Raw genomic sequence first — 24,490 nt, 5'->3', positions numbered from 1 at the left:
GTAGCAGCTCGTCTTTCTATCTCCTGGTAAACAAGGCAACTCAAGGAGGATTTCGCTGCATGTCTATGATTGAGAGGGAGACTCAACACAGGTCATCATGGACTAAGTGTGGTCGAGGAGACTTGAGTGAGGCTGAGATTCTCGAGGGACCGATCCCTGCTCGTACTTCGCCAGGACATCATGCAAGGCTGCGAGATTCCCCATGAGATTCAGGGATCTGGAAGTTCCGTGGTTATTCCGGAATCAGTCACCTGACTGGGACCTTCAATCCCATAGTCCTAAAACTGCCAACTGCCAACACAAGAGTAAGGTAGTTGAACATAGTTAATTCCCTATCTAAAATGGTACAAGAGACTACAGCGCTCATCTGAGCGAGTCGTTCGAAACATTATGTTGATACACGGTGTGCGCGAACAGAAGCTAGGTTCCTACTCTTCATCCACTCGACGCAGGAATAAGATCCAGTTTCGGTGAAGGATCTAGCATGCAAGCCCAATCCGGAGTGGCGTTCTAGCGTCTGCCCTTGTCTCGTATTGCGACGTCCCCAGATCGAGAGCCGGGGCCTCTCTTGCGCAAGTTGGGAGGTTGGTGGATGTTGGCTTTGGCTCTACACAAGATCATGACCCAACCTGGAATGGGAGAAGTACCAGGAGCTCTTCGAGAGGCGAGTAGAGCGTATTGGATACTTCTTTGAGGATAGCATGCGCCGTTCCAGCATCCAGTTGTTAGGGTAAGACGTCATCCATCGATAGTCTCTGAGAGTAAATTGGATTCTCTGATCGCGGAAGGGGACACCCATGAAGCTCTGTCACGATCCCACAGCATGGCCCTTGCATTCCGGCATACACCCTGTCGGTTTTCGTGGATCGTAATAATCTTCAGAGTCCGTAATATCGCTGTCTGGTTCTTCGGCAGGTTCCTTGACCAGGTCTTGGACGGGAGACTGCGTCCCCTCGGTGTCATTGGCTGGCTGATCATCGACCGGGGCAAAAGCATTCTTGAATCCTCCCTTTTTAAAACCGCCACCGCCAGAACCATTGGTTTTCGCGGGACCAAGTTTGATTTGCATCAATGGGCCCTTCTCCTCCTTTTTGGGTGCGACTTGTCTCTGCATTTCCTTCATCTCTTTCAGTCGCTTTTTGTGTTGGTGGTCGTAGGAAGACTCATGGGCCTCGAACTCGTTCATTCGACTGTATCCTTTCTGGCATAGTGCGCAGAAGAAGGCACTCCTTGCCTGTTTGGCGGATTGGGTATTGGCTGGAGGGAGGGTGAAGCCTCGCTGCAAAAGAGAATGGACCTTCTAGTCAACATGTTCGCCGCGGTTGGGGAGAACGACGAATGGGCGATGCTCAAAGGATGGGGCGATTCCTCACGGTGATGGCAGACAAGACTTACCGGAGCCATGATGAAGAAACCCGGTCAACTGTCCAACGTCTCTTGGTGGAGAGGACTTTGAAAGAACCGGGTGAAAGATCTTGAATGGACTAGCCCTCTCGAACACAGCCCAGACTTGTCGATTATCATAACATGTCACCTGAGAGGCGCGTTGTAGTGGGGAACAATTGTTCAAAGGCTTCTGTGAAATTGAATCTCGCTGGTTGGTAGGCACCGTGACACCGCAGATGTTGCTGCTACACTGATCCGGAAAGAGCACACTTTATATTTCCGTACGGCGACAGTGCTCGTTACATCCTTCCCTCACGGCTGATCTTGCCGCGAAATTATGGTGCAGCCAGTAAGTCACGTGGCAAACCGCCCAATCATTCTCATCACACCACCTGACTGCCCGCTTATTTTCATCGGCAGGTGCTGCTCTTGTCGCGGGGACTTGAGGCCGTCCAGACTTTTTATTCCGTCTTGTCTGATTGGCAGCATCTTTGGTCCTCTGACTGGTTTTCCATTACCAAGCGGCCCGCCCAGCCCCAGAATCCTGAACCCAAACCAAGGGTCTGCGTGTCCGCCCAAGGACAAAACTCTAGGCATGATGCCACCTGCCCGTGGCCACCCATAACCACCCCTGTGCCCCTCCACGCTCACCCCTCCTCCGTGCTTGACTGCCGCTCCCAAACCCTCCAAAGAACTTCGCTTAGCCCCTCCCCGCATTTCTGCATTTACCACAGATTCACATCGGAATTAGATTTACCCTCGTACACCTGTGCGTTCAAGGTACATCTGCCGATTCAAGAGCCGCCCATGTGCCGACGTCTTTTCCACGACGGATGATTTCCATCGACGCTTAGGATCATGTACGAGATATAAAGGTAGATCAAACATATAACCCATGTGCCATCGCCCCCAGACTCAACCCTTCTTTTTCATTGATAGCATCTTCATTTCTGGTCTTTTAATCAGTGCCCCTCACCTTCTCACAGTTGTCACTCGGTCGAGCCTAGACCAATCTCTTAAATCCACCACACTCACAGAAGAATCTTCAACGTCATCGTCATGGCCACCAACGGGGTCAACGGCACCAATGGCACCAACGGTGTCAAGGCGCAGACCAGCAAATATGATCCCAACTTCACAGCCCACGTCATTGGCCTTATGAGTGCCGAGACCAACCCCCGACACCGAGTTATCCTCTCCTCACTAATCACCCATCTCCACGACTTTTGTCGAGATGTCGAACTCACCCAAGACGAATGGATTATTGGTGTCAACTATGTCAACTCGATTGGCCAAGCATATAAAAAGAACCGAAATGAAGCCTGGAGAGTGTGCGATGTTCTCGGTGTCGAATCGTAAGTTGGCTCCCGATAAACAAACACCTCTCACAAACCTACTAACACATGTGCTCTCTAGTCTCGTCGATGAGATCAACCACAAGATTGTGACAGAAAAAGAGCTCAACCCCACATCCTCCACCATCCTCGGACCCTTCTGGTCGCCCGAGACCCCATTCAGAGAGCTGGGTGGTTCCGTCGTGCAGGACATGCCCAAGGACGGCGAACTCACCTTCTTCCACGGTGTCATCAGCGACGCTGAGACTGGCAAGGGAATCCCCAACGCCGTCTTGGATATGTGGCAAGCCAGCACCAACGGCAAATACGATGTTTTTGACCCCGAGAACCAGACCCGTCACAACCTGCGTGGCAAGTTCCGAACCGACGAGAACGGCAAGTTCTGGTTCTACTGCCTCAAGCCCACTGAATATGCCATCGACACCTCCGGTCCCTCAGCTGATCTCCTCCGACTCATGGGCCGCCACCCTAACCGACCCGCTCACATTCACATCATGGTCACTCACGACGACTTTGTCGGCGTCACCGCCCAATTATACCCCAACGATGACCCCTGGCTCGAGACCGATACCGTCTGCGCCGTCAAGGACGATCTCCTCTTGAACTTCAAGCCCGTCACCAACGAGCCCAACGGTGCCGTTCTCGACTGCGAGTATGACATCCGTCTGCTCTCCAAGAAATATAAGCCAGACAACACAATGTTGATGGGCAATGCCAACCAAAACAACTTTTAAATTTTGGTTTCGACTTTTTTTACAATCGCTTGCAGCGGAGCAAAATGGTGGACGTGTTCAATAACCAAATCTTCCTTCACGCAATGTCGGTTGAAGGTGTTATATATGTACTTTGCATACGGTGTGTCCTGAGGGGGCTGCCATATTTTATGACCAGATACCAATGAACAAATCACAAACCTATCAATTTCAAGGTGTGAATGAGTAGAACAAGTAGACGTTTTTGTATGGCATGCACCTGTAAATCATGTTCCTGCGGATGCACATGCAGATGCGAATATGGGAATTTGGGGAGGATTGTGCCCCGAAGCCTAATCATAACCCATTTGGGGGGAACTCAACCAAGTAATCAGGCCGACGCCAATTGGCTGGACTTCGACCCCTGCAATGTCACTGCTCTGCGTCAACATATTTCCCATCGAGTTGGTAGGTACCTTAAACGACCACACCACTGCCACCTCATCTTTGTTCAAAGCATCATCGTACTGTACTACTCCTTTGCGACCTCTTCCCCGACCCGACATGTTGAGTTGAGCATTATAGTACGGTGCAGTGACTTGTCTCACCGGCGAGAAATTATCCCATCCCATCCCCAATTACCTACCCACCTCTCCCTCTCTACCTCCCAACCTGCCCGTCCATTGAATCAAAATGTCCGCACCTAAAGATCTCCCACCCTTGACCACAAGCGACACTCGATCCTCAATCTCGGCAATACCCATGCACGAGGTCGAACCCAGCCCCGTTGACGACGATGAAGACGAAAACTTCCCCGCCGGAGACGACAGTCAATACCCCCCAACCAATCCCTCCGACGTTGAGAAACAACGACTCCCAGCAACCGCTCACACCACCACCAATTTCCTAGGCCTGACACCAGCAAGGACATTGAAGATACTCTCAGGAATACAGAAATACTCGACCGTCCCGCCGACGGTGTTTCTGACACTACACTATACCAACACAGCGTTGATCCCGTTGATGACAAGGTCGGCAAGGGAGGCGGATAAGTACCTCTTGCTGACAAGGCCCTATTATCAGTCATTTCCGCTGGAGCCATTGATTGTCTTTGGACCGATTGTGGCGCATGTGCTGAGTGGGTTGGCGTTACGCATCTATCGACGGAGGGTGGCTGCGTATCGACATGGTGCTGAGACGCATGCTCAGCGAAAGAAGATTCCCTGGCCCAAGTTGTCGCTGACTTCGGCTTCGGGATATTCGCTTTATCCCATGTTTGTGCTGCATGTCCTGACCATGCGCATCGTTCCTAAGAATGTGGATGGAAGCTCTGCCGCGGTGGGGCTCCGGTATTTTGCTCACGGTGTGGCTCATCACCCCTGGCTCACTAATATCGGGTATTCTGTCTTTGTCTCGGTGGCTAGTTTTCATTTCGTCACTGGTGCGGCAAAGTTTCTCAGGCTGTCCAAGGAATACATTACCGAGCCGGGCCATTCGGGTCAGTTGACGAAGAAATGGAGGGGTCGTCTCATCAACTCTGTTGCTGCTTTGACTGCCGCGGTCTGGATCGCTGGTGGTCTTGGTGTCATTGGTCGGTCTGGCATGGGGGTCGGGTGGGAGGCCAAGAATTGGGATAACATCTACAAAGCCGTCCCTTTGATAGGGATGACCTTTCGATGAGCACGCCGAATTCGCCCTGCTCAATCCTCCACATGTCACATCAACAGGGATACCCTCTTGTACTATATTACACAACATCAACCTCTGTAATAGTAGACACAGCGCAGGCTACAATTTGAAGACTGAAGCGACCATGTTCTAAGAAGACTATGGCAATCATATTTGAGCATGCTCAAGTTTGATGCCTCCAAGACCACAATGACCATCAAAGCGTTCCGAGGAACAGATTCACAGATCCAAACTTTGGCGATTTGAAATGACCATCACCTTTGAGACTTCTCCCTCATCGTTGTCCTTGCTCTGCTCGCCACCGACACTACTCCTTTGATGGATGAGTTCAAGTGTGACCTGTCTGGTGTGCGGTACGCTACTTTGCATCGCGTTAAGTTTGTCGACGATGTTCAAGCTGTCATCAGTGGACGTAACCCCGAGTTCGAGATGTGTGACTGAGTGTGGGATGCAGTCGAGGAATGCAACTTGAATGCCAGGCCACATGAGGCGCAGGGTGTGGAGATTTCGTGTGCTCCCGAGAAATGCTGTGATAGCACTTAACATCGGGGGTGGAGGAGTGTGGTTGTATGACAGCTGTAACAGTTTTAGACTTTCGCCGAGATAGCTATGCAGACTCTTGAGAATTTTTGTTGTCAACAGTGCCTCGGGATTATGCGGGCCTAGACATTCGCGCACGCTCAAGCTCTTCAATGGAGGAAACAGTGCCAGGGCTTGATGACTTGATGGCCGCTTGACCTTGTTGTGAGAGCCATGGGGAGGTCGCAGGTGAAGACCTTGTTGGGATCCATGAATAGTCACACTCTCAAGACACCTCGATTGAGCACACCAGTTCAAAAGATCCGCTGTACCTGATTCTGATAGCCCTTGTATCTCAAGGATCCTCAAATTCGCACCACCACTTAGACTGTCGAGCTGAAATGATCTGAGATCTAGTGCGAGTTGTTCAAGCTTAACGAAGTGATTCCCTGCTCACCTTAGCACACTTGTCGTAAGCAAACCAGAGGGAAGAGACATGGTAGAATCCTGCGGACCGGCTACCCGAAGCCGGCAGACGTTTGGTAATCTGAAAAGCGCGGCAAGGATCCGATTGGTCTCAACGACGTAAGGATGCTCGTCTGATGGTGTGGAAATGCCCTGTATCGCTCTTGCGAGATATGGGTACATAATTTCGCGGTTGACCTCCTGAAGGCGAAGGTATAGATTGGTCATTTGGCTCAAAAAGACATCAGTGTGGGACTGGACAAATCGTATCAATTCTTCCTGAGACTGGACAATCAGCGGTCTCTCAAAAAAAGATTCTTTGGCCTCTTCATAGATCTGGTGGCAAACAAGCAGGAGATTCTGGTGATCATGCAAGGATAGATAGAGCATCTGCCTGTAGACTTGTCGCCGGATTTCTAGCGGGACGGTGAGCAAGAATGGCATTGAGATAGAAGACATTGTTGACAGTCCCCTGGAGAAGGGGCTTTGAACGGTGCTGTATCTGAAAATTCCCACGAATTGGGGGCCATGGAAGCGAGTACGCCTTGAACTTGCCTCACGGGGAGAGAGGTAGATCTTTTTCCACAGTAACAACCAAGATTGGACGTGAAGAAGCGTGCTTTGTAAATGGGACTGATTGATTAACAGTCTCTCCTCTTTTGGGAGCTAACTGCTTCTGATCACCAGAGACTCGTATGGAATGGAAGGAGGGACGAAGCCGTCCGCTTAGTACAACAGACATCCTCCTTTGGAGGGACACCATCGGAACAAAGCAGACGTCTGACATGATCAATATGAGAAACGTCATCCTTGGTAGAGGTTCCATTCCCCGCAACCATGATGTTGTGACCAGTGGTGAGGAAAGTTCGGAAAAGAAAGGGTGGGAGTCAGAAGTGGTGTGACTATGTCCAAGATGAGAACCGACAGTATTGAAAGAGAAAGTGAATCGGCAACACGGCGTCTCCCTAGAGGAGATAAGGCCCGATCTGAACACAGCCGTCAAATAGGTGCGGTCGGCTGGATCGCGAGAGAGGCTGAATGTAGGATTGCTATGAAGGGTATGCGTTTTGATGGTTGGGCCTCACAGACCTCAGCCAATTGCAGGGCAGGGCCTTGTCAAGCCGTCCAAGGGAAGGTCCAGACAATATCAAGCCGAATCCACTGACCATGTGGGCTGTCATTGCCTAAACGAGGTTTGAAACAATGGGCTTGGGTGACATGATAATACTCGGTAGCTTACGAGAAGCGAGGACTGGTATCAGATACTTGGGCACATTGGCTTTGAAATTGATGCTGGCCGTGGCCTCAAGAGTCCTCAAAGGTGAGCTAGCCAAAGTCAGAGGCACTGTGGTAGGACACAGACTCCCCCCAGGTTTGTATAAACTCGTCGAGTCGCAACAAAGTGTCGAGGCTCGATATTTCATACGGCCGTCCGAAGACCTTGATCATAGTGGGGCATCAGAGAGACTGGTGGTGGTGGTGGTGGTGGTGGTGGTGTGTGTATGTGTGTACCCGGTGCGTGACTCTTGTCCGTAGCATTGTGGCCGGCCAGCCCATTTTCCTATAAATTTCGAAGATACTCAGATGGTAGCATGAGACGAGATGCGAGTGGGGAAGCTGAGTTGAATGCTGGAAGGGCTGGAAAGCCTTTGGAGGGTCTAGGAAGAGCGATTTTGTGAGAAACACCAGCCCGATCTGGTGCTCTAGCCTTTTGAAGAGGGTCAAAGAATTGGTGGTGATAGTGGGGGAATACGAGTATGTGATAAAAGGACCAGTCGAATATGACTGCATTGACATGCCGGTTCTCCATCATGACTTGCGAGCTGGATCGGAATGGGTCAAACGGCAGCGTGGTTCCAGCCGAATATGGTGGTAGACCGAGCATATCAGCTAGGGTGACGTGAGAGGTGGAATTTAAAGCGATTACCGGGTGCGCCAACAAGCCACCAGGAAACAAAGCGCGCTGAATCCAGGGGATGATGAACAGGGGCTGACGCTATGGAGATATCGTCAGCGGAGCTAATGAAGTGTTAACAAGGCTTGGTATCAGAACATTGAGGGAAAGTGACGGCCAAAAGACCTCACAGAGAAGCAACAGGCTGGAGAGAGGATGAGGGTGGTAGGGTAGCTCAATAATGATGAGGAGGAGAGCGCCGCAGGGCCCAGACCATCGACTCCTGCCTTTTATGAAAGCTCCGAATGAATTGTGTGGAAAGAACAACTGTACGTGTATGATCCAGGCTGAGACGATCCTCTGGGTCGGATCGCCCCTGCCGCCAGCCACGCCATGTGCCTGCTGTGTTTAGTGCATCTTGCTCCGGTGTTGTACCAGGGTACCAGGGTGGCTCCTTCCCTGGATGGAACTGTCTCGACCTCAAGTTACCGCAACACACCATCACGTGTACCTAAAGTAGGGAGCACCTTGAGCAAATAATCAAGTACGGAGATGATGCTGTGTCACCAACCTCGACTCCAGGCGAGTTCCCATGTGCTTGTCACACCGCTTTGATTTCGGATTTTCAAGCCATAATCTCTAAGCCTGGCCAGGAGGGATCCGGTCACACAGCAGGGTCTCGATTTCTCATCCGCATGATTGAACCCTGCACCATGCGATTGGCCGCTCGAACGACAGCATTCTCCTCCACGACTGTCATGAATCGCATTCATCAATGAAATGCACAGTTAGCCAAACACCTGTGTCAACGGGGATCATGCACGTGGCAGCCAACCTATGTGCCTGCCCGCATGCGGACCATGAGCGAAGCCGGATCGACGAGATCGCAACATCCAGATCTGGCCGTAACGCAGCTGTTCAACCCAGCATGGCTGAAGTCTGTACCACCACGACCACCTGTCCAAATACCCGTATGAAAGAAAAACACAGAAAAACCACAGAACCCAATGGTCGGACTTGTGTAGTATTGAAGCTGAAGCTAGATCCTCACCCACGTGGAAGCCACCACGTGCCATAAACCCGAACCAACTGAACCCCAGCATCCCAGCTGAAGAAACGCTGCGCTAATACATACATCCAGAATAGCTTTTGAGAGCCCCGGCATCACCCTTTCCTCAGAAACACTCCATTACTCTAGACCTTGAGAAGTTTGGCGGCATAGTTGGTGATGGTGTCAATCTGAGGGAAGCTCAGCTCTTCCAGCTTCTGGGCATACGGCGTCGGCACTTCAGCGCCCGTGACGCGACCAGGAGGCGCTTGTAGATAGTCAAATCCATATTCCACGGCGAGAGCCAGAATCTCGGATGCCACACCAAAGGCTGGGAATCCAGACTCGACCGCCAGTAGATGTCCCGTCTTCTTGACTGATTTAATAATGGCCTCGACATCCATGGGCTTGATTGATCTCAAGTTGATGACCTCAGCCTCAACCCCGTATTGCTTCTTCAATTGCTCGGCGGCCTCGAGAGATTGGCCAACGCAGCGTGACAGTGTGACAATGGTGAGATCTTTACCCGGTCGCTCGATCTTGGCTTTGCCAAAGGGCAGGACAAAGTCGCTCTTCTGCGCCTCTGCGCTCATTGGGAAGGCTTGGCCGTACAAAAGTCTACCACGGTCAGTCTCAACTCCAGGCAGACGCAGCGAATGCTTACTCGTTCTCCAAGACCACCACTGGGTTGGGGTCACGAATGGCAGCCTTCAGAAGTCCTTTTGCGTCCTCGGCGCTCCAAGGAGCAACCACCTTCAGACCAGGGATGCTTCCATACCATGCTGAATAATCCTGCGAGTGCTGAGCGGCAACACCAGCGGCGAAACCGTTGGGTCCCCGGAAGACAATTGGGCATGGTTGAATGCCGCCAGACATGTAGTGCGTTTTAGCGGCCGAGTTGATGACTTGATCAATGGCCTGCATGGCGAAGTTGAAGGTCATGAACCTGAATGCTTGTCAGTGTGGTCTTTGCGATGGTCAAATCGTCGGTGCAGCCTACTCGCAAACAGGATGAAGGCCTGCCAAAGCCGCGCCTACAGCCAGACCACAAAATCCAGACTCTGTAATGGGTGTATCAATGACACGTTTGGGGCCAAAACGATCAAGCAGACCCTTTGTCACTTTGTATGCTCCTGCAATCAGGAGTCAGCATCTTATCCCAGATTCTCGCGGTATGCTCGTATATTCGGCCTCTTACCATTGTACTGTGCAACCTCTTCTCCCAGGATGAAGACCTTGTCATCTTGTTCCAACTCCTCTGCCAAGGCTTCGTTGAGAGCATCTCGGACTGTGAAAGTCTGGCTTGATGACTCGGAAGCATATCCTCTTATCGAGGGGAGGGTGGCGGGGGCGACTTTATGGAAGGAAGGGCGTAAGGAGGAGGAGATGGCTGTCCGCTGTGACAGTAGCCTAGAGGCCGGTCGCGAAAACCTGATGGTCGACATATTATTTGGGGACAGGGGAATTGATGATGACGAATGGTACACAAATAACAGCTCTCGACAGAGGGATGATAGGATTTTTACACACCCTCTGAGCAAAAGAGAGCGATGTGAGAAGAATCGGAAAAAGACAAAGGAAGGAGTGGGAATGGAATTGAGCCAACGGTGGATGTGAAGTCTACCTGTTGCTTTGAATTCGAGCTGGCGGGTTGGGAAGCTCCCCGTTTCTCACCAACAAGTCTGGATATCGCGCTAACCCAAATGAGACAATCTGCACCCTCCGAATCCATCACCGTAGCCTATAGTCAATCCTTTTCTCTTCTTCCAGTGTACAGTCTCCCCAAATAACTTGATCACTTCACCCCAATTGCTTTGCTGTACACACAGATAGAGGATAGTGCTCTTATTCTGTGAGATTTTTACTGAACAGCAAGGTGTTTATCTCTACAGCTTGTCGTGGGTACCTCATTGTAGATGGTTGTGGTTGTTGGGAGTGGGAAACGGAGCCTTGTCGGAGAAACTTGAGTTCCAGGCTCCACCTTGGGCGGAGCACAAGCGCTTAGCCTTGTCCGCAATGACGCTGGGCCGCGACTGCGCTTGTCTCCTGGTCCTCACTTTTTGATATACAGATAATGAGATAGTCGGGTGTTTTGGGCGGCCAATCTAAGAGCATTCGGTCCCAAAACGTGTCTTGACTCGTTCAGCTACACTTATGTAGCCTCGGTGAGTTTATGAAGGTATAGAAGGCTTCTTGTTCGGGCAATCGAGTCAACGAGGCATCAACTCGACAATGCCTTTCCAAACCTCCGTCCTCCTCGGCTTGCTGGCCATCCTTTCTCCTTGCCCTTCCTTTGCTGCGCAACCAGGTGCGCCCAAACCTCTGGCCGCTCCTCTGCGCGACCTTCCTCTATCTGACCTCAACTTCCTCCACACGACCGACACCCATGGCTGGCACGCTGGTCATTTGCTTGAGCCTTCCTTCAGCGCCGACTGGGGTGATTATGTCGATTTTGCCGACAGACTCCGCGACAGGCTCGAGTCCGAAGGCAAAGATCTCTTGATAATTGACACTGGAGATCGAATCGAAGGAAATGGTCTCTACGATGCGTCGGAGCCAAAGGGCTTGTTCACATTTGACATTTTCCGATCACAACACATGGACATAATATGCTCCGGAAACCACGAATTATACAAACAGAACTCGTCTGAAAATGAGTATCTGATCACCGCTCCCGCTTACCCTGGCAGCTATCTTGCATCCAATCTCGACATCCGCCATCCCACTACAGGCGAACTTGTCCCTCTTGCTTCCAGATTCAAGAAATTCACCACAAAGAAACAGGGCATTCGTATTCTTGCCTTTGGATTTCTGTACAACTTTGACCGCAATTATAACAACACAGTGGTGCAGAAGGTGGCAGAGACTGTTAAGGAGCAATGGTTCCAAGACGCCATTCGGTCTCAAGATGTCGACTTGTTTGTGGTGACTGGACATGCAGCTCTACGGACAGAAGAATTCAGTCTAATCTTCAGGGCCATTCGGTCTGTTCATCCATCTATTCCTATTCAATTCTTTGGAGGTCACTGGCATATCAGAGACTACAAGAAGTTTGATGACAACGCGTACGGTCTAGCCAGTGGCCGTTTCATGGAGACGATTGGCTTTCAGTCCATCGGGGGCTTTTCGACCAACACCAGTCGCAAGTCATCCCCGACCTTCGCAAGACGATATATCGACAACAATTTGTATTCACTCTACCATCATTCCGGCCACCACGCTTCCACATTTCACTCGGAGCGCGGTCGAAACATCACCAAGGCTATCACTGAGGCACGCCAAGCACTTGATCTTGATCAGACATATGGGTGCTCCGATCGCGACTTATGGATGGATCGAGTTAGATATCCCAGTAAAGACAGCATTTTCTCCTGGCTGGATCAAGAAGTGTTTCCTGGCATCGTCAATGACACAAGCCGCAACGACAAAGCTCGCCTCGTCATCACCAACACTGGCGCAATTCGCTTTGACATTTTCAAAGGCCCCTTCACCAAGGACTCTACATACATCATGTGTCCTTTCACCAGCGGATTTCACTATCTGAAGGACGTGCCTTACAACAAAGCCAAACATCTCCTACATTTGTTAAACAGTGGTGGAGAGATTTTCTCGCAGACGAATGCAGAGCTGGCATTGTGGAAGTTGAAATCTCCACAACAGATCAATCTTCACCAGGACAATCCTCATCTCCAATACTCACAATCATTGGTCGATGACCAGACGTCTTTGTCAGACCACACAAACTTGATCCCAGGCTACACCACTATAGATGATGATGGCACAGATGGAGACGATACCGTACATGCCCCCATCAACTTTTATCAGCAACCGAATTGTGTCCAGTCAACCATTAATCCTCAAAACGTCAACTTGGACGATGAGACGGTGGATATCGTTTTCAACGAATTTATCCAACCCTGGATTCTCCTCGGATTGAGATTTCTTGGACTCAGTTACGACGACGCCGACGTTGACAAGTACATGCCTGAGGAAAACATGACGACTTTGATTGCCAGATGGGTTAGTGAAAACTGGTCAAGGAACTGTTGATTGCAAGGTATATGTGTGGCCTGAAAACTTTGCAGTTGTTATCCACCCAATTTAACAGAGATCTGTGACATGCTCACTTGGCCCACTGAGCCTTCTGTGGCAGTGGTTAATTCAGATGCTCTTCATATATCAGGGCCCATGTCTTGACACCCTCACCCCCTTCCTTAGGCCAGCCACTGGCATCAACCCTTCCCTTGCCTATGACTACCTCTTCGAGCACCTTGAATCCCAGCTGTTGATACTCATCTCTGGACGACACTGCTGCAGTCTCTAGGTATACGGGCACCCTCTCCTGTTTGGCCTTATTCAAGAGCACATCCATCGTCGCGACGAAGGCGGCAGACGACTTTTTCTGATCCACGTCGGGATCCCGGGCCAGTATAGCCAGGTGATAAAAGGGTCGGGTCTCATAGTCGGTATCTTTGTTGAAATCTGCAGGGTATGGGTCTTCAGACGGGGCTCCGGAAGATTGAGACGGAGCTGCAGGCTGGTCGTAGCTATGAGGGCCCGTATCTGGGACAGCAAGGTATTTTGCCTTGAGCTTGCGGGCAGTGCTTCGCCATTCTTGTAATATAGGACCAGGGTTCGCACGAGCTTGGGAAGGAGGAATGCCGCAAAAGTCGGGTGGTTCCCAGAGCGCCGCAGCGGTAAAATCGCCAGACTCGACTAGAACCACGTTGCTCCGAGCGGCAGCGGTAATGCCCAGTGTGAAATGTTTTGTGAGACGGTCTGTGGTGATAACATCGCTTCGATGGGCCGAGGACGGGGTCTTGTCGATTTCGGTGATAAAGGCAGTGGTCAGTGGGGTGGAAATGTACGAACGGCTCAGGAGACTGATGAACTTCTCGATCCAGACTTTGTCTGGCGAATAAGTGATCCGAGTTTCGGTCGCCATGTTTGAAAATGCACAGGCCGAGCGTTAACTTGTAACCAAGTGCCTAAGCTGAGGCTGACAGGGAGTCGTACAGAGGTGTCAGCAGATCGGAAACAGGCTCAGACGTGCTATGACGTTATTCAATGTCGGGGTAACGTGAGAGAAATCCAACAACAGTTCTCAAGAGCCTTGGAGTGGTAAGAAGGTGAGAGTATGGACAAGAAGAAAGGACGGAGAGAACGAATCGAGAGAACTAATCGAGTGAGGAAGGCTGAATGGGGAGGATGTCAGCAACAGCTGATACTTTCCATCTCTTGACGAGTGCCCTGATCAGGGAGGGCATTCATGGCAAGCGTTATTGGCTGCGTCACAATTGGACCCAAGTAACTTAGTAAAGGTTACAAGCTGGTAGCAGGGTGGAAGCCCCTCGGCCCCTCAGGCCGAGGGCGCTCACCACCCCCAGGCTGACGTGCGGCAGTGCGCCGCTTGTTGTGCCAACGAGCGTACCAGCTTTTGCCAAAGGCCCAATAACACTTGCCAGGCACATCAGGGTAACGGAAAACTCCCCTCAATGGCTTGTTGTCCCCTGTAGATCCATCCTCTTGGGAGAATGCGGGGTTGGGGGGACTGGTTCAGGGACCGCTGGGGTAGCTCCTAGTCATAGCAACAGTATGTCGCTGCAAGACCACTCTTCATAGGTGGACGCCAACTCAGCATCAACCTCGTTATCTCCTTCGATGTAGTTGTAATCAGAGCTTTTTTAAACCAAACTCATTCAATTACTGTAAGTAGAAAATCACCTTCAGTGCCTGATCAAGCCAGAACAAGCCACCAAGCTAACAAATGGGGTCTAAATCTATAGCCGACTATTAAAGCAAAATACGCAAATCTACACGGCGAATCATTACATCCATGACCGATTCCCAGATCTGGAGCCTTGGCATCTTCCTGCCAGAAGGACGAGGATGAAGAAGTTGGTCAAAGCGGCTACAACCCCTCACCTACTAGGCTAGACAACAGCGCCATCTACTCCATAAGCTACGAATACTGTACCTTAGTTGGCGCACGTGACAAGCCACTGCCCAGACGACTATTCTTTTATACACTTTCTCGTCAATCATCCTATTCTTTATACAACTAGTAGAGGTGACTTGAGCTGCCTGTTTGATTGCTCAGCACGCGCTTGCATATAGCACCCTGAGGAACCAAGTGTTGGCGGATCTGGGTTTGGTTGACAACGACCACTCCTCCTACTTTGTTCATTCTACTGCTCCAACAGGTCCAGCAAAAGAGCTCCCTCGCTATGAAGTCACCGATCCCCGACTACTTGAATGCCTTGCTGGAGAAGGCCCGGCCAATCGAAGATGGCATGCCGGCTCAGTATATCAAGACGCTGGCCAATGCAGACACATCTAAGCTAGCCGTGGCACTCGTCATGGCAGATGGCAATGTTTACTCAGCTGGTGACGACAAAGTGGAGTTCTCCATTCAGTCGATCTCAAAAGCCTTTGTCTATGCGATCGCAATCGAAGATGCCGGGCTGGACCGTGTTCTGGAAAAGATTGGTGTAGAGCCATCCGGCGATGCCTTCAACAAGTTGTCTCTCCACAAAGGCAACAATCGGCCGATGAACCCCATGATCAATGCCGGTGCTATTGCGGCTCATTCACTTGTGGTCAATCCTAACGCCACAGCCGAGGAGAGAACCGACCGCATCCTCAAGACCATGTCTAGGCTGGCCGGGCGACAGCTTCATGTGGACGAGGAGGTGTACCAGGCCGAGCTTGAGGATGCCGACCGCAATATGGGAATTGGCTACATGCTCAAGGCGGCTGGCGTTATATCGTGCAAACCAGACGAGGCTGTCAAGGGCTACATCCGTCAGTGCTCCATCAATGTCAACGTCCGCGATTTAGCCATGATGGCGGCAACCCTCAGCAACGCCGGTGTCAATCCCGCCACAGGTGAAGCCATCATACCAGTGGACAGTGTCCGCCAGGTGCTTTCGGTCATGACCACATGCGGAATGTACGATGGTGCTGGTGATTGGGTGTCCCGAGTTGGCATTCCAGCCAAGAGCGGTGTCGCTGGCGGAATCATTGGTGCCCTGCCGGGACAGGTTGGCATCGCCGCCTTCTCACCCAAACTGAATGACCGTGGGAATAGTGTACGCGCGGTGGCAATATTTGAACAGTTATCACGCGACATGGGTTTCCACATGATGGACGTCAGCCAGATCGCCAGAGCTAGTGTGAGTACCTCGGTGGCAAAAATTGTCGCTGGGAAAGAAGACCCTCACCACCGTAATTGCGATCGAAGCGTGGTCATCTTTGCTCTCCGAGGTGCGGTCCGCTTTGCTGGCTCTGAGCGCCTCACGCGCGCAATTGTGCGTGAGCTCGGCGATCCCAATCCCAAGGATCCAGGTTCTGGAAAGCACCAGGACGCTTGTGCTATCGTGATTTCACTCCGCGACGCATTTTCTCTCAATGCCGTTGCCCGCAGGGTCATCCATGAGAGTATAATACGTCTACTGGCCGAAGAAAAGAATGTCGTGGTGATTGATCCCAACGACGTCTTGAAAATGGATCTGGGCAAGCTTCCCACGTCTCAGCACCCTCATATTGTTCAAAATGAAAAGGAGGCAAGAGAATATATTGGAGGAATAGGTTGTTCGGCCGTCATTCAATCTGACAATTGGTAGGATATTCATGGCTATCAGTTGAATCCAGATCTACGTTCGTACTACAAGTAAGAATGAGTTGGTGGTCATTTGACGCACCATCTAGTCTTCAACAACACAGTCATCTTTATGAACCCAGATCTCCAGTAGTATATGATTAGCAGCCATCGCCTCATAGGAGACTCAGGCTACTTAGGTCCTTTTCATAGCTGCAGGAAGCTGAAAGTATCTTAAGAGGCGGACAGTGCTCGAGTATCTTGCAAGGGAACCAAGTACTGTCATGGCTAGGTACAAATCTGGTCCCTTTGAAACCTAATCCCTGACAATGCCTTCTCACTCTTCCCTCGGCCTTTCTAGCTACAGGCGTCAAAGCAAGCGCCTTGTTGTCTGGAGTTGCCTGTGATTTTTGTGGATCAGCCATTTAACGTTGGACATCACCATCCTAAGAGACCACACGTACGGCAACTATCAGCTTGGTTAGAATCTCTTCACGGTAGAAGCTGGCTGAACAGGAAGGAAGTGTTTGAGGTACGTACAATGCTGGCAGGTTTCCTAGAAATGCACAGTAGGCCAAACAGGTGCTGCAAATAAGACTTTTGGCCGCCGCAGCGCATATAGCTGAAATAAGTATCGTCAATGTATTGTCCCAAATTTTTTCATTCCAAGGCAGATGAGTATACCAGCATTGTCAGATTGTCGTTCTACAATATCGCTTGCTCGATCACTCGGAAGGGGGTTTGAGGCAACGGTGACAGCCAAAGCGGCAATAGCAGCCAATTTGAAGAATTGCATGGTGGAGATGTATAGAAGAAGTTGTTCGAATCGCGGCAGATAAGTAGGAAGGTAGATGGTGAATAGAAAAATTTGTGAGACAGAGGTTCTTTGAACTGAACAAAGAGGAGCTATGTATATGAGTCAATTACAAGAGCAGCAACATCCATTTTAGACAGAATACCTCCTCTAATGGAGGACCATCCTGTCATCCATGGGATTGTCAGCTCTATCACAGTAATATTGTCAGCGCTGGTATGCATGCTCACGCTGCTGGCCTTAGACAGTCAATATAGAGTGTAAATATAGTCCAGATTTGTCGTTGGCGACCGGGAGAGAGTCAGATAGGCTATCGGATCCTCTTCTTGATGAAACAGAATGAGATGATAGCCATTTCTTTGTGAAACAGAATAAGACAATAGCCACAATGCTACTACACTCCCGGCTTAGCGGGTGATAATATTTATATCAGGACGAAGAATGATTTGACATCTCCCCGCGGAGAAGCACTTCAGTAACCACCGTTGTTGGAATAGAGGATTAATGTAAGCTTCCTGCTTCCTGCTCGGTGGTCTGAAGCTGGTCGCCTCTGAGTCAGAGCGGTCAGGGAATTCCAGCCCGCTGCTGGCAGAGCTGTTGAATAGAATGATATAAATAACGGTTAGGTTGACCATGTGCTTCATATGGACTGCCGCTCACTTACATCTACCAAAGCTCAAATACTTCCAAAGACTCCTTGTCAGTCTCTACCCTCACAAGCTACCAACAAGAAACACCAACCGTTGTTCATCAACCTCAGCTAACACCTCTACCAATATGCGCTATATCTCGATAATTGTTGTGGCCTTCATCGCGGAGACCGCCTTCGGTGTGAGTTGCGATACTCGGCCCCAAGCCAACCAGGAGCTTTTCGAGCAAATGATCGGACATCAATTCGCAGTCCCATCTCCACACAAGGTGTCTGGACGTGACCTATCTCAATTTGACCAATTTGGAGCTATGAAATTGCAGATGAGAAGAATCTCGAGTGGCCTGGGATCTACCCACGTCAGCTCCGAAAGTGTAGGAACGGCGATGAAGGAGATTCTCCAGAAATGCTGCTGCGAGAAGGGTATTAGCAACTGTGTTGGAAATACAGACATCTTCGGAGACCAAGGTGATAGAGTCAATGTCAACATCGCATCCGATTAGTCTGCGACTTGGGTGGTTTCATAGTGTTCATGTCTCTTCGTAGCCCGAACAGACAAAGACTCGAGACTCGGAGCAGCAATTCACACCGCCGCCGCCGCCTTACTTTGAGTACTTTAGCGGGTCGCACTTACATACCTAAATCTATCTCTGATTAAGACACTTATTGTCAAGGCAATGGCGCGATTAATGAAAGTCAATTCTGTTATTATTCCTCTTAAGGAGAGGAGAGAGAATCTAGCTAAATAATATTACTGAGGATACTTGCCGTACTTAGTATACTATACCTAGGTACCTAGGTAGGTACTTACCGTAATAATTCCGGGCCGAAAAACGTTAGCGTCTTTACTAACATATAATAGGTAGTTATAGCTATAGCCTTTATTTAATTAGTTCTTATTTATATATACTCGAGGCTGACAAGCCTTCGGAGGGAGAGTTCTTCTACACGGAAACAAGACGCGTTTATGATGCTGTCGAACTGTTTCCATGGCGGGTCTGCCAATACAACCAGGAATGAGAAACGCCTGATTTACAGTTGCTTCATGACAAAGGGTCTTGAGACAGGTCAGCCCTTCTTCTTCCATGCTATGACCATATCTTGTTCTTCGGTTGGCTGATGGTCGAGCACTACAGGAAGAAAATCAGCACCTGGCAACCCCCCTCGACAAGGTCAGCGACTTTTCCGAGCACATGCAGAAACTCATCGGGTACAAGGTCAGCAATCCATTCCTGGGATAGGTGGATTATGGTGATCCGGTTATGGGAAATGCGTACCCTGGCACAGAAATGCACCCACCAACTATCTGGACACTTTCACTGGGTTTGTCTTTGCTCTTACCGAGACTGTGAGGCACTCTCACCTTGAGGTAAACAATATCTGAGACTTTGAACACCCACTTGTTATCTTATTGGGCTCACTCTCATCACCGAATAAATTCCCGACGCTGAAATTCCAAGGTGTCTAACTAAAACTGGAGACGCCACTATCTCAGTTCTTCACTGGTTGACTTTTGCGATCCATGATCCCTTCCAGAATGTGAAAGGTCAAAATGATGCTTACTTGTTCGCAGCGGACTTCCCCTTTAGCTTCTCGTCAAAGTTCAACACGGCTCTCCCCAGAACCAGGGTGCCGACGGCGCAGTCCTCCTTGCTGGTCCACTCCTTTGCACAGTGGCTCCAGCCATTCTTAGAGCGTGCCAACACCATAGCGGTAGGCACCAAGAGCTGGGTCATGGTGGAATCGTGCGCAGTCATGGTCATGGTCTCCATTCCCATGTCGCCACAGCCGGCCTCGACACAATCAATTGCCTCCTGCCAAAACTTGCCAGGAAGTAGGTGCATGATACGGTCGTTGCTCCATTCTAGACCGTGTGCCGCGGCAATGGCTGCCGCTCGTTCCAGAATGGTGTCAGCCATCTCCAGCAGACCCTTCTCCTCCTTGTGCACAATACCAAAGGTAACTTTGGAGGTGGACTGAATGCTACCTGCCCCAAAAGGGCCGGATCTCAGACTGGTTACGGTGGTATAGCCATTCTTCTCAAATGCAACTTTATCGATCTCGGCGATCAGCTTTCCAAGACCTACTACGGCGTCCCGACGACTGTACATAGGATAAGTCGTGGCATGGCCGTCATCTCCAGTGAAGAAGATATCGTACCAGGTCATACCAGGCCAGCAAGTTGCCCATCCGACGGCCTTGCCGCCCTTCTCCAGTGATACGGCCTGTTCAACATGAAGTTCGAAATGTGCAGAGATGGGGAATTGCTTGAATGTGTTTGGACCGTCACCGATATAGCCTATCTTGGCCAGTGCATTACCCATCGTCTCTGGCGAGCCATCGTTGGATGTCGAAGCATGCGCATCCTCAACCTTTGCCTGACCTGCGTACACACAGGACGAACCAAGTGGTGGGAAAAACCGAGCGCCTTCTTCGTTGGTCCAATTGCACAAAGCCACAGGGGCATGTGGTTTGATCTTCAACTCCTTCATGCTACGGATGACTTCGAGGCCACCAAGAACCTGCACCACGAACGTTAATCGTGATGCATTTGAAAGGAGAAATCTCAGAAGGGAACACGGTGATGCCGCGTGCGATGTAGTAGAAGAGACACCTACCCCCAGTATACCGTCGAACTTTCCTCCTCTGACGACAGTGTCCAAGTGGCTTCCCATGGCAATCGGAGGGATGCTGTTGTCTTGGCCCTCAAACACGGCAATCTGAGTGCCTGTAGCATTGACCTTTGGCCTTGTTAGTATGTCATAGACGTAACAGCGACCGATTTGGATGGGCCAGACCTTGTACGAGCCACCCAACGACAATATCTGGTCTTTGAACCAGTCGCGGACCATCTTGTCATTTTCATCGGCACATAGGCGTGTCACACCGCCGTCTGACGGTGCACTCCATTTCGCTGTCTCCTGGATGTCATTCCACAGTCTGTCAGCATTGACCGCGAGTTTTTCTGCCAAGGGCGAGTTCTTCTTTGTCGCGTAAAAACGTTGATCACGGCGTTGGACGTCTAGTAGACGGCTGCCGCGAGTGAAGTGTGTGCAAGCGAGACTGGCTCGGACAGGGTCGTGCAACGAACGCACTGCGCCGATGAAGGAGGAATGAGTTCGGGGCAGCATCTCCAGGAGCTGAGAATATGTTAGTTGAGATTACAAATATGCCCTCAAGCAGCCCAGTGGCTTGTATATGACCGTCGACGCGATCGTAATCGAGGAGCAGAGCTTCGGATATCCCATCCACGACTAGCCTTGCTCTGCTCCGAGTCTAGAGACCAGTCCCATCGTATGGATCTTGCATGACCCCATCTCCAGAGTGTAGAGCGAAGCTGTTCATTGCGGCTAACCAAGAGCCCGTATCGCGAGCGTCGAACTCCATATCTGTGGGTAAATAGACTCCAATGCGGTAATAGACTCGATTGCAGTAACAGTCTCCTTGCGATAAGAGTCTCCATTGCGGAAATGGACTCCATTGGCACCCTTGTTGGAATGAGAAAGGTGGGGAAAAGCTAATTTGCTTGCTCAAGACTTACGAGTGTAGGGATTGGATAAAACCGGCGCGGAAGTCTTGAGGACGGGTAAGTGAGGAGATGTTTTTCTGGGGTTGACAAAGTCCAAGGTTGTGATAAGAGCATTGTCTAGTTCCACACGCGGCCTCTTCAGGCCCAATCTTAAGATTCTGTCGAGTGATAAATGGTAAGACATTGCACAAACCATGATGATGGACATGGTAAGATGCCAAGTTCCCGATCGAGATCCGACTAGAGGCCTACGGATATTCAGCGTTATTCTGGCCAGTCCATTCGACTTGGTGGTAGATTGCCCCACGCCGAGGGCCATGAAAGGATGACCCTTCGTCCCCCATCATGCTTCATCGCATTTTTCACTAGATCTTACTAGCTGCTATCATGATGCAAAGGTCCTTCTCGCAAAAACAAGCATTGGCGCCACTTCGGCGCCACTCTAAGAAACACCGCAGCACGGTAACAGCGACAGTCTCGGGCTAACCCATGAATTGTCCAACTTCGCTGCAGAACTACGACTACAGACTCTTAGACTTGCGGGCACAATACATCATGTGGTTTTTTCGCCCCGAGCATGCTCAATGCTGTGTTTAAGGTTACCTAGGTATCTTTGAATTGGAATTACAGAAACCGCCCCACAGCAGGGCGATGTATCATTCGAATAAAGCCTTGGCCGCAATAAAGGTCGGAGAACCGCAGGGAGCTTGTATGCAGCTCACCTCGATCGTGCCGCTGTTGAAACCCGTCACTCGCGATTACCCACTCTTACCTTTTTTGCGCACCCGTCGTAGAGCTAAGAGCTGTTGAAAGCAGACCAACGATGAATCCTAAGCTCCAGCTGAAGGTTATATTTAAGAAAGTTGCTCCTACCGAGAAGAGTAAGTGTGTAATATCAAGACGTATATGTCCAAGTTAAGAAGAGTACTATCGTTGTATTCTGGAATACTATCTTCGGTAGAAAGCACGGGTTCCCCATTTCTCAAGATTTTTGGCCTGAATCATAGCCCTATGAGAAGATAGGGGAAGATTGGGGAAGATAGGGGATATACCAAGTAAGACAATTATGATATAAATATAATGATCGTTAACGAGAACGACTCCCTCCTCTCGATAAAATCACCACCTGTTGTTTAAGGACTATCTTGAGAATAGACTATCGCGGGGTCTAAACTAGCAATGGTCTCGAGTCAATTGTATCCCCTCAATGGCGTCAACACGCCGAAGTTGATATCTTGGAATAGGCTATGCTCTCAATCTGGTCACGTAAGTCGAGGACGACAGGGTCCATAAATGGCAGCATCGAAGTACAAATCATGCCTGCCACTCTGGAATGTGGGTCTAGCCAAAAGTACAGGTTGCCCAGACCCGCCCAGGATCCACTCATCCTTCTCCGTCCCTTAGGCAAATCCTCCAGATTCAACAACAGTCCGCAGGACCAGCCACGCGTTTCAACAGGAAGGGTCGACATCAGCGATCCTCCATTAGAAAGGCTCGGCATACTCGGTCTGATCTCACCAAGGAGTGTCCTGTCGACATGTGAAGGCAAATGGTCCGTGAACAGATACTCTCGGATAGTGCTGGGTTTAAGGATGGTCTTTTGAGTGACGGGGCTTATTCCATGGTTGAGAAGAGTACTCAATAACTGCGCGAAATCATTCATCGTTGAGTATAGGTAAGCTCCTCCTCCCCAAACCTCTGGATCTGTGGCGTTTCTCGCGAAATCTTCTCTGCCAGTCAGCTTGTCGTCAGCCTTGTAGTGCACGAACAACCTGTCTCTTCCTGGGACTGGATATGCCCCGCTATCACTCATGCCAAGGGGCTTCAAAATGTTCTTGTCGATGTATTCAGGTAGGGGCATACCACTGGCAGCTTGAATCACGACGCCGAGCCAGTCGGTGTTTGTCCCGTAGATATAGTTCGTGCCTGGATCAGCAACTAGAGGAGTATCGAATTCACTCCATTGCCCAGTGCTATAGTATCCGGCGGGTGAGCGACCCGAGTGCTTACGATATTGCAAGGTCAACTCGTTGAAGAAATCGTAGGAAAACCCAGCCGTGTGATTGAGCAATTGCAGGATCGTCGGCCTGGATTTAGGCTGTCGCAGAACGAGCTGCGATACCCCGGACCCATCTATCGTGAAAGAGTCCAGAACTTGCAATTGCGAAAACTGGGACACATACTTCTCCACAGGATCGGAGAGGGAGAGTGCACCTAGCTCCATCAACTGTAACGCAGCAATGGATGTAACAAGTTTGGTGCAGGAGAACATTTGCAGGACCGTGTCCGGCTTGAAGGCCGAGGCATCGGGATCGTCGATGTTGTTCGTACCGCAGGTTTCCCTGAGAAGAAATTCTCCATGATCATCGACGACGAAGGCGCCAATTGCTGGAACTTCTCTCTTTGCGACCGCAGCTTCGAGCAGACGCCTTGCATCGGCTGCCATAGTCAGTTTCCCACGACCCGCCTGGCTACAGGCAGAAGCAAAGTCAAGGTCTATCGTGTTTCAGGCCAATCTCGGGCCAACACTGATGGAAAGATCCGAAGAGTACCTTCTACACGTCCGAAAGGCGCCAACAGCTTTGTTCTAAAGAGGTTCAAGTGTACCATAAATTCTAGCAGACATCCATCTCCGCGCATTCCTCCGCTCCAGGAGTTCGACACTGCTTTATTTGATCAGGCTGATGCCAGAGCTAGTCGGCAAGACCTTCACCAACGTGTCACTCGATCCTATCTGGCCAGGAAGCGGTTCCTTCGGCTCAGGACCATGATCCAGAGACGAGATAAAATCCTGGAAGATGTGGCCCGCTGTTTTCAAATTCGCTCATTGGCACTACGTATGGACCGAAA

The 24,490-nt window shown here is 50.4% G+C and overlaps 10 protein-coding genes across 10 annotated transcripts; 4 read left to right on the top strand and 6 right to left on the bottom strand.

Annotated features, from left to right (window-relative positions):
* Positions 1-310: 310 nt before the first annotated feature.
* Positions 311-1,610, bottom strand: PV10_07001 (uncharacterized protein). The gene is made up of 2 exons (XM_016371857.1): positions 1,396-1,610; positions 311-1,279 (listed from the first exon to the last, which is right to left on the bottom strand). Exons 1-2 carry the CDS (start codon positions 1,402-1,404, stop codon positions 809-811), a joined length of 480 nt encoding a protein of 159 aa, XP_016221189.1. The 5' UTR covers positions 1,405-1,610; the 3' UTR covers positions 311-808.
* Positions 1,611-2,024: 414 nt separating this feature from the next.
* On the top strand, positions 2,025-3,541 carry PV10_07000 (uncharacterized protein). Its single transcript, XM_016371856.1, has 2 exons — positions 2,025-2,741; positions 2,803-3,541. Exons 1-2 carry the CDS (start codon positions 2,446-2,448, stop codon positions 3,473-3,475), a joined length of 969 nt encoding a protein of 322 aa, XP_016221188.1. The 5' UTR covers positions 2,025-2,445; the 3' UTR covers positions 3,476-3,541.
* Positions 3,542-3,930: 389 nt separating this feature from the next.
* PV10_06999 (uncharacterized protein) lies at positions 3,931-5,491 on the top strand. Its single transcript, XM_016371855.1, has one exon. It carries the CDS (start codon positions 4,127-4,129, stop codon positions 5,111-5,113), a length of 987 nt encoding a protein of 328 aa, XP_016221187.1. The 5' UTR covers positions 3,931-4,126; the 3' UTR covers positions 5,114-5,491.
* On the bottom strand, positions 5,109-7,598 carry PV10_06998 (uncharacterized protein). Its single transcript, XM_016371854.1, has one exon. The coding sequence runs from the start codon at positions 6,563-6,565 to the stop codon at positions 6,095-6,097; it is 471 nt and encodes a 156-aa protein (XP_016221186.1). The 5' UTR covers positions 6,566-7,598; the 3' UTR covers positions 5,109-6,094.
* A 36-nt stretch (positions 7,599-7,634) lies between these two features.
* PV10_06997 (uncharacterized protein) lies at positions 7,635-10,673 on the bottom strand. Its single transcript, XM_016371853.1, has 4 exons — positions 10,247-10,673; positions 10,049-10,181; positions 9,713-9,994; positions 7,635-9,666 (listed from the first exon to the last, which is right to left on the bottom strand). The coding sequence occupies exons 1-4, from the start codon at positions 10,491-10,493 to the stop codon at positions 9,195-9,197; spliced, it is 1,134 nt and encodes a 377-aa protein (XP_016221185.1). The 5' UTR covers positions 10,494-10,673; the 3' UTR covers positions 7,635-9,194.
* Positions 10,674-11,133: 460 nt separating this feature from the next.
* Positions 11,134-14,704, top strand: PV10_06995 (uncharacterized protein). The gene has a single exon (XM_016371851.1). It carries the CDS (start codon positions 11,281-11,283, stop codon positions 13,096-13,098), a length of 1,818 nt encoding a protein of 605 aa, XP_016221183.1. The 5' UTR covers positions 11,134-11,280; the 3' UTR covers positions 13,099-14,704.
* Positions 13,205-13,993, bottom strand: PV10_06996 (uncharacterized protein; the record flags this gene model as incomplete). The annotated part of the gene is made up of 1 exon (XM_016371852.1): positions 13,205-13,993. One exon carries the CDS (start codon positions 13,991-13,993, stop codon positions 13,205-13,207), a length of 789 nt encoding a protein of 262 aa, XP_016221184.1.
* A 413-nt stretch (positions 14,705-15,117) lies between the features above and the next one.
* On the top strand, positions 15,118-16,715 carry PV10_06994 (glutaminase A). Its single transcript, XM_016371850.1, has one exon. The coding sequence runs from the start codon at positions 15,276-15,278 to the stop codon at positions 16,671-16,673; it is 1,398 nt and encodes a 465-aa protein (XP_016221182.1). The 5' UTR covers positions 15,118-15,275; the 3' UTR covers positions 16,674-16,715.
* Positions 16,716-19,670: 2,955 nt separating this feature from the next.
* On the bottom strand, positions 19,671-21,242 carry PV10_06993 (uncharacterized protein; the record flags this gene model as incomplete). The annotated part of the gene is made up of 2 exons (XM_016371849.1): positions 19,671-20,633; positions 20,730-21,242. 2 exons carry the CDS (start codon positions 21,240-21,242, stop codon positions 19,671-19,673), a joined length of 1,476 nt encoding a protein of 491 aa, XP_016221181.1.
* A 1,611-nt stretch (positions 21,243-22,853) lies between these two features.
* Positions 22,854-24,086, bottom strand: PV10_06992 (uncharacterized protein; the record flags this gene model as incomplete). The annotated part of the gene is made up of 1 exon (XM_016371848.1): positions 22,854-24,086. The coding sequence occupies one exon, from the start codon at positions 24,084-24,086 to the stop codon at positions 22,854-22,856; it is 1,233 nt and encodes a 410-aa protein (XP_016221180.1).
* Between the last annotated feature and the right edge of the window lie 404 nt (positions 24,087-24,490).

Source organism: Exophiala mesophila (genome assembly GCF_000836275.1).
Source record: "Exophiala mesophila strain CBS 40295 unplaced genomic scaffold supercont1.5, whole genome shotgun sequence".
NCBI classification, from domain to species: domain Eukaryota; kingdom Fungi; phylum Ascomycota; class Eurotiomycetes; order Chaetothyriales; family Herpotrichiellaceae; genus Exophiala; species Exophiala mesophila.
This window is presented reverse-complemented; position numbering and strand designations above follow the sequence as displayed.

Coding starts and splice junctions, on each gene's coding strand:
- PV10_07000 (XM_016371856.1), top strand. CDS start 2,446: ATGGCCACCAACGGGGTCAACGGCACCAATGGCACCAACGGTGTCAAG. Junction 2,742..2,802: donor GATGTTCTCGGTGTCGAATC/GTAAGTTGGCTC, acceptor TGTGCTCTCTAG/TCTCGTCGATGAGATCAACC.
- PV10_06999 (XM_016371855.1), top strand. CDS start 4,127: ATGTCCGCACCTAAAGATCTCCCACCCTTGACCACAAGCGACACTCGA.
- PV10_06998 (XM_016371854.1), bottom strand. CDS start 6,565: ATGTCTTCTATCTCAATGCCATTCTTGCTCACCGTCCCGCTAGAAATC.
- PV10_06997 (XM_016371853.1), bottom strand. CDS start 10,493: ATGTCGACCATCAGGTTTTCGCGACCGGCCTCTAGGCTACTGTCACAG. Junction 10,182..10,246: donor AGAGGTTGCACAGTACAATG/GTAAGAGGCCGA, acceptor TCCTGATTGCAG/GAGCATACAAAGTGACAAAG. Junction 9,995..10,048: donor GGCCTTCATCCTGTTTGCGA/GTAGGCTGCACC, acceptor ACAAGCATTCAG/GTTCATGACCTTCAACTTCG.
- PV10_06995 (XM_016371851.1), top strand. CDS start 11,281: ATGCCTTTCCAAACCTCCGTCCTCCTCGGCTTGCTGGCCATCCTTTCT.
- PV10_06994 (XM_016371850.1), top strand. CDS start 15,276: ATGAAGTCACCGATCCCCGACTACTTGAATGCCTTGCTGGAGAAGGCC.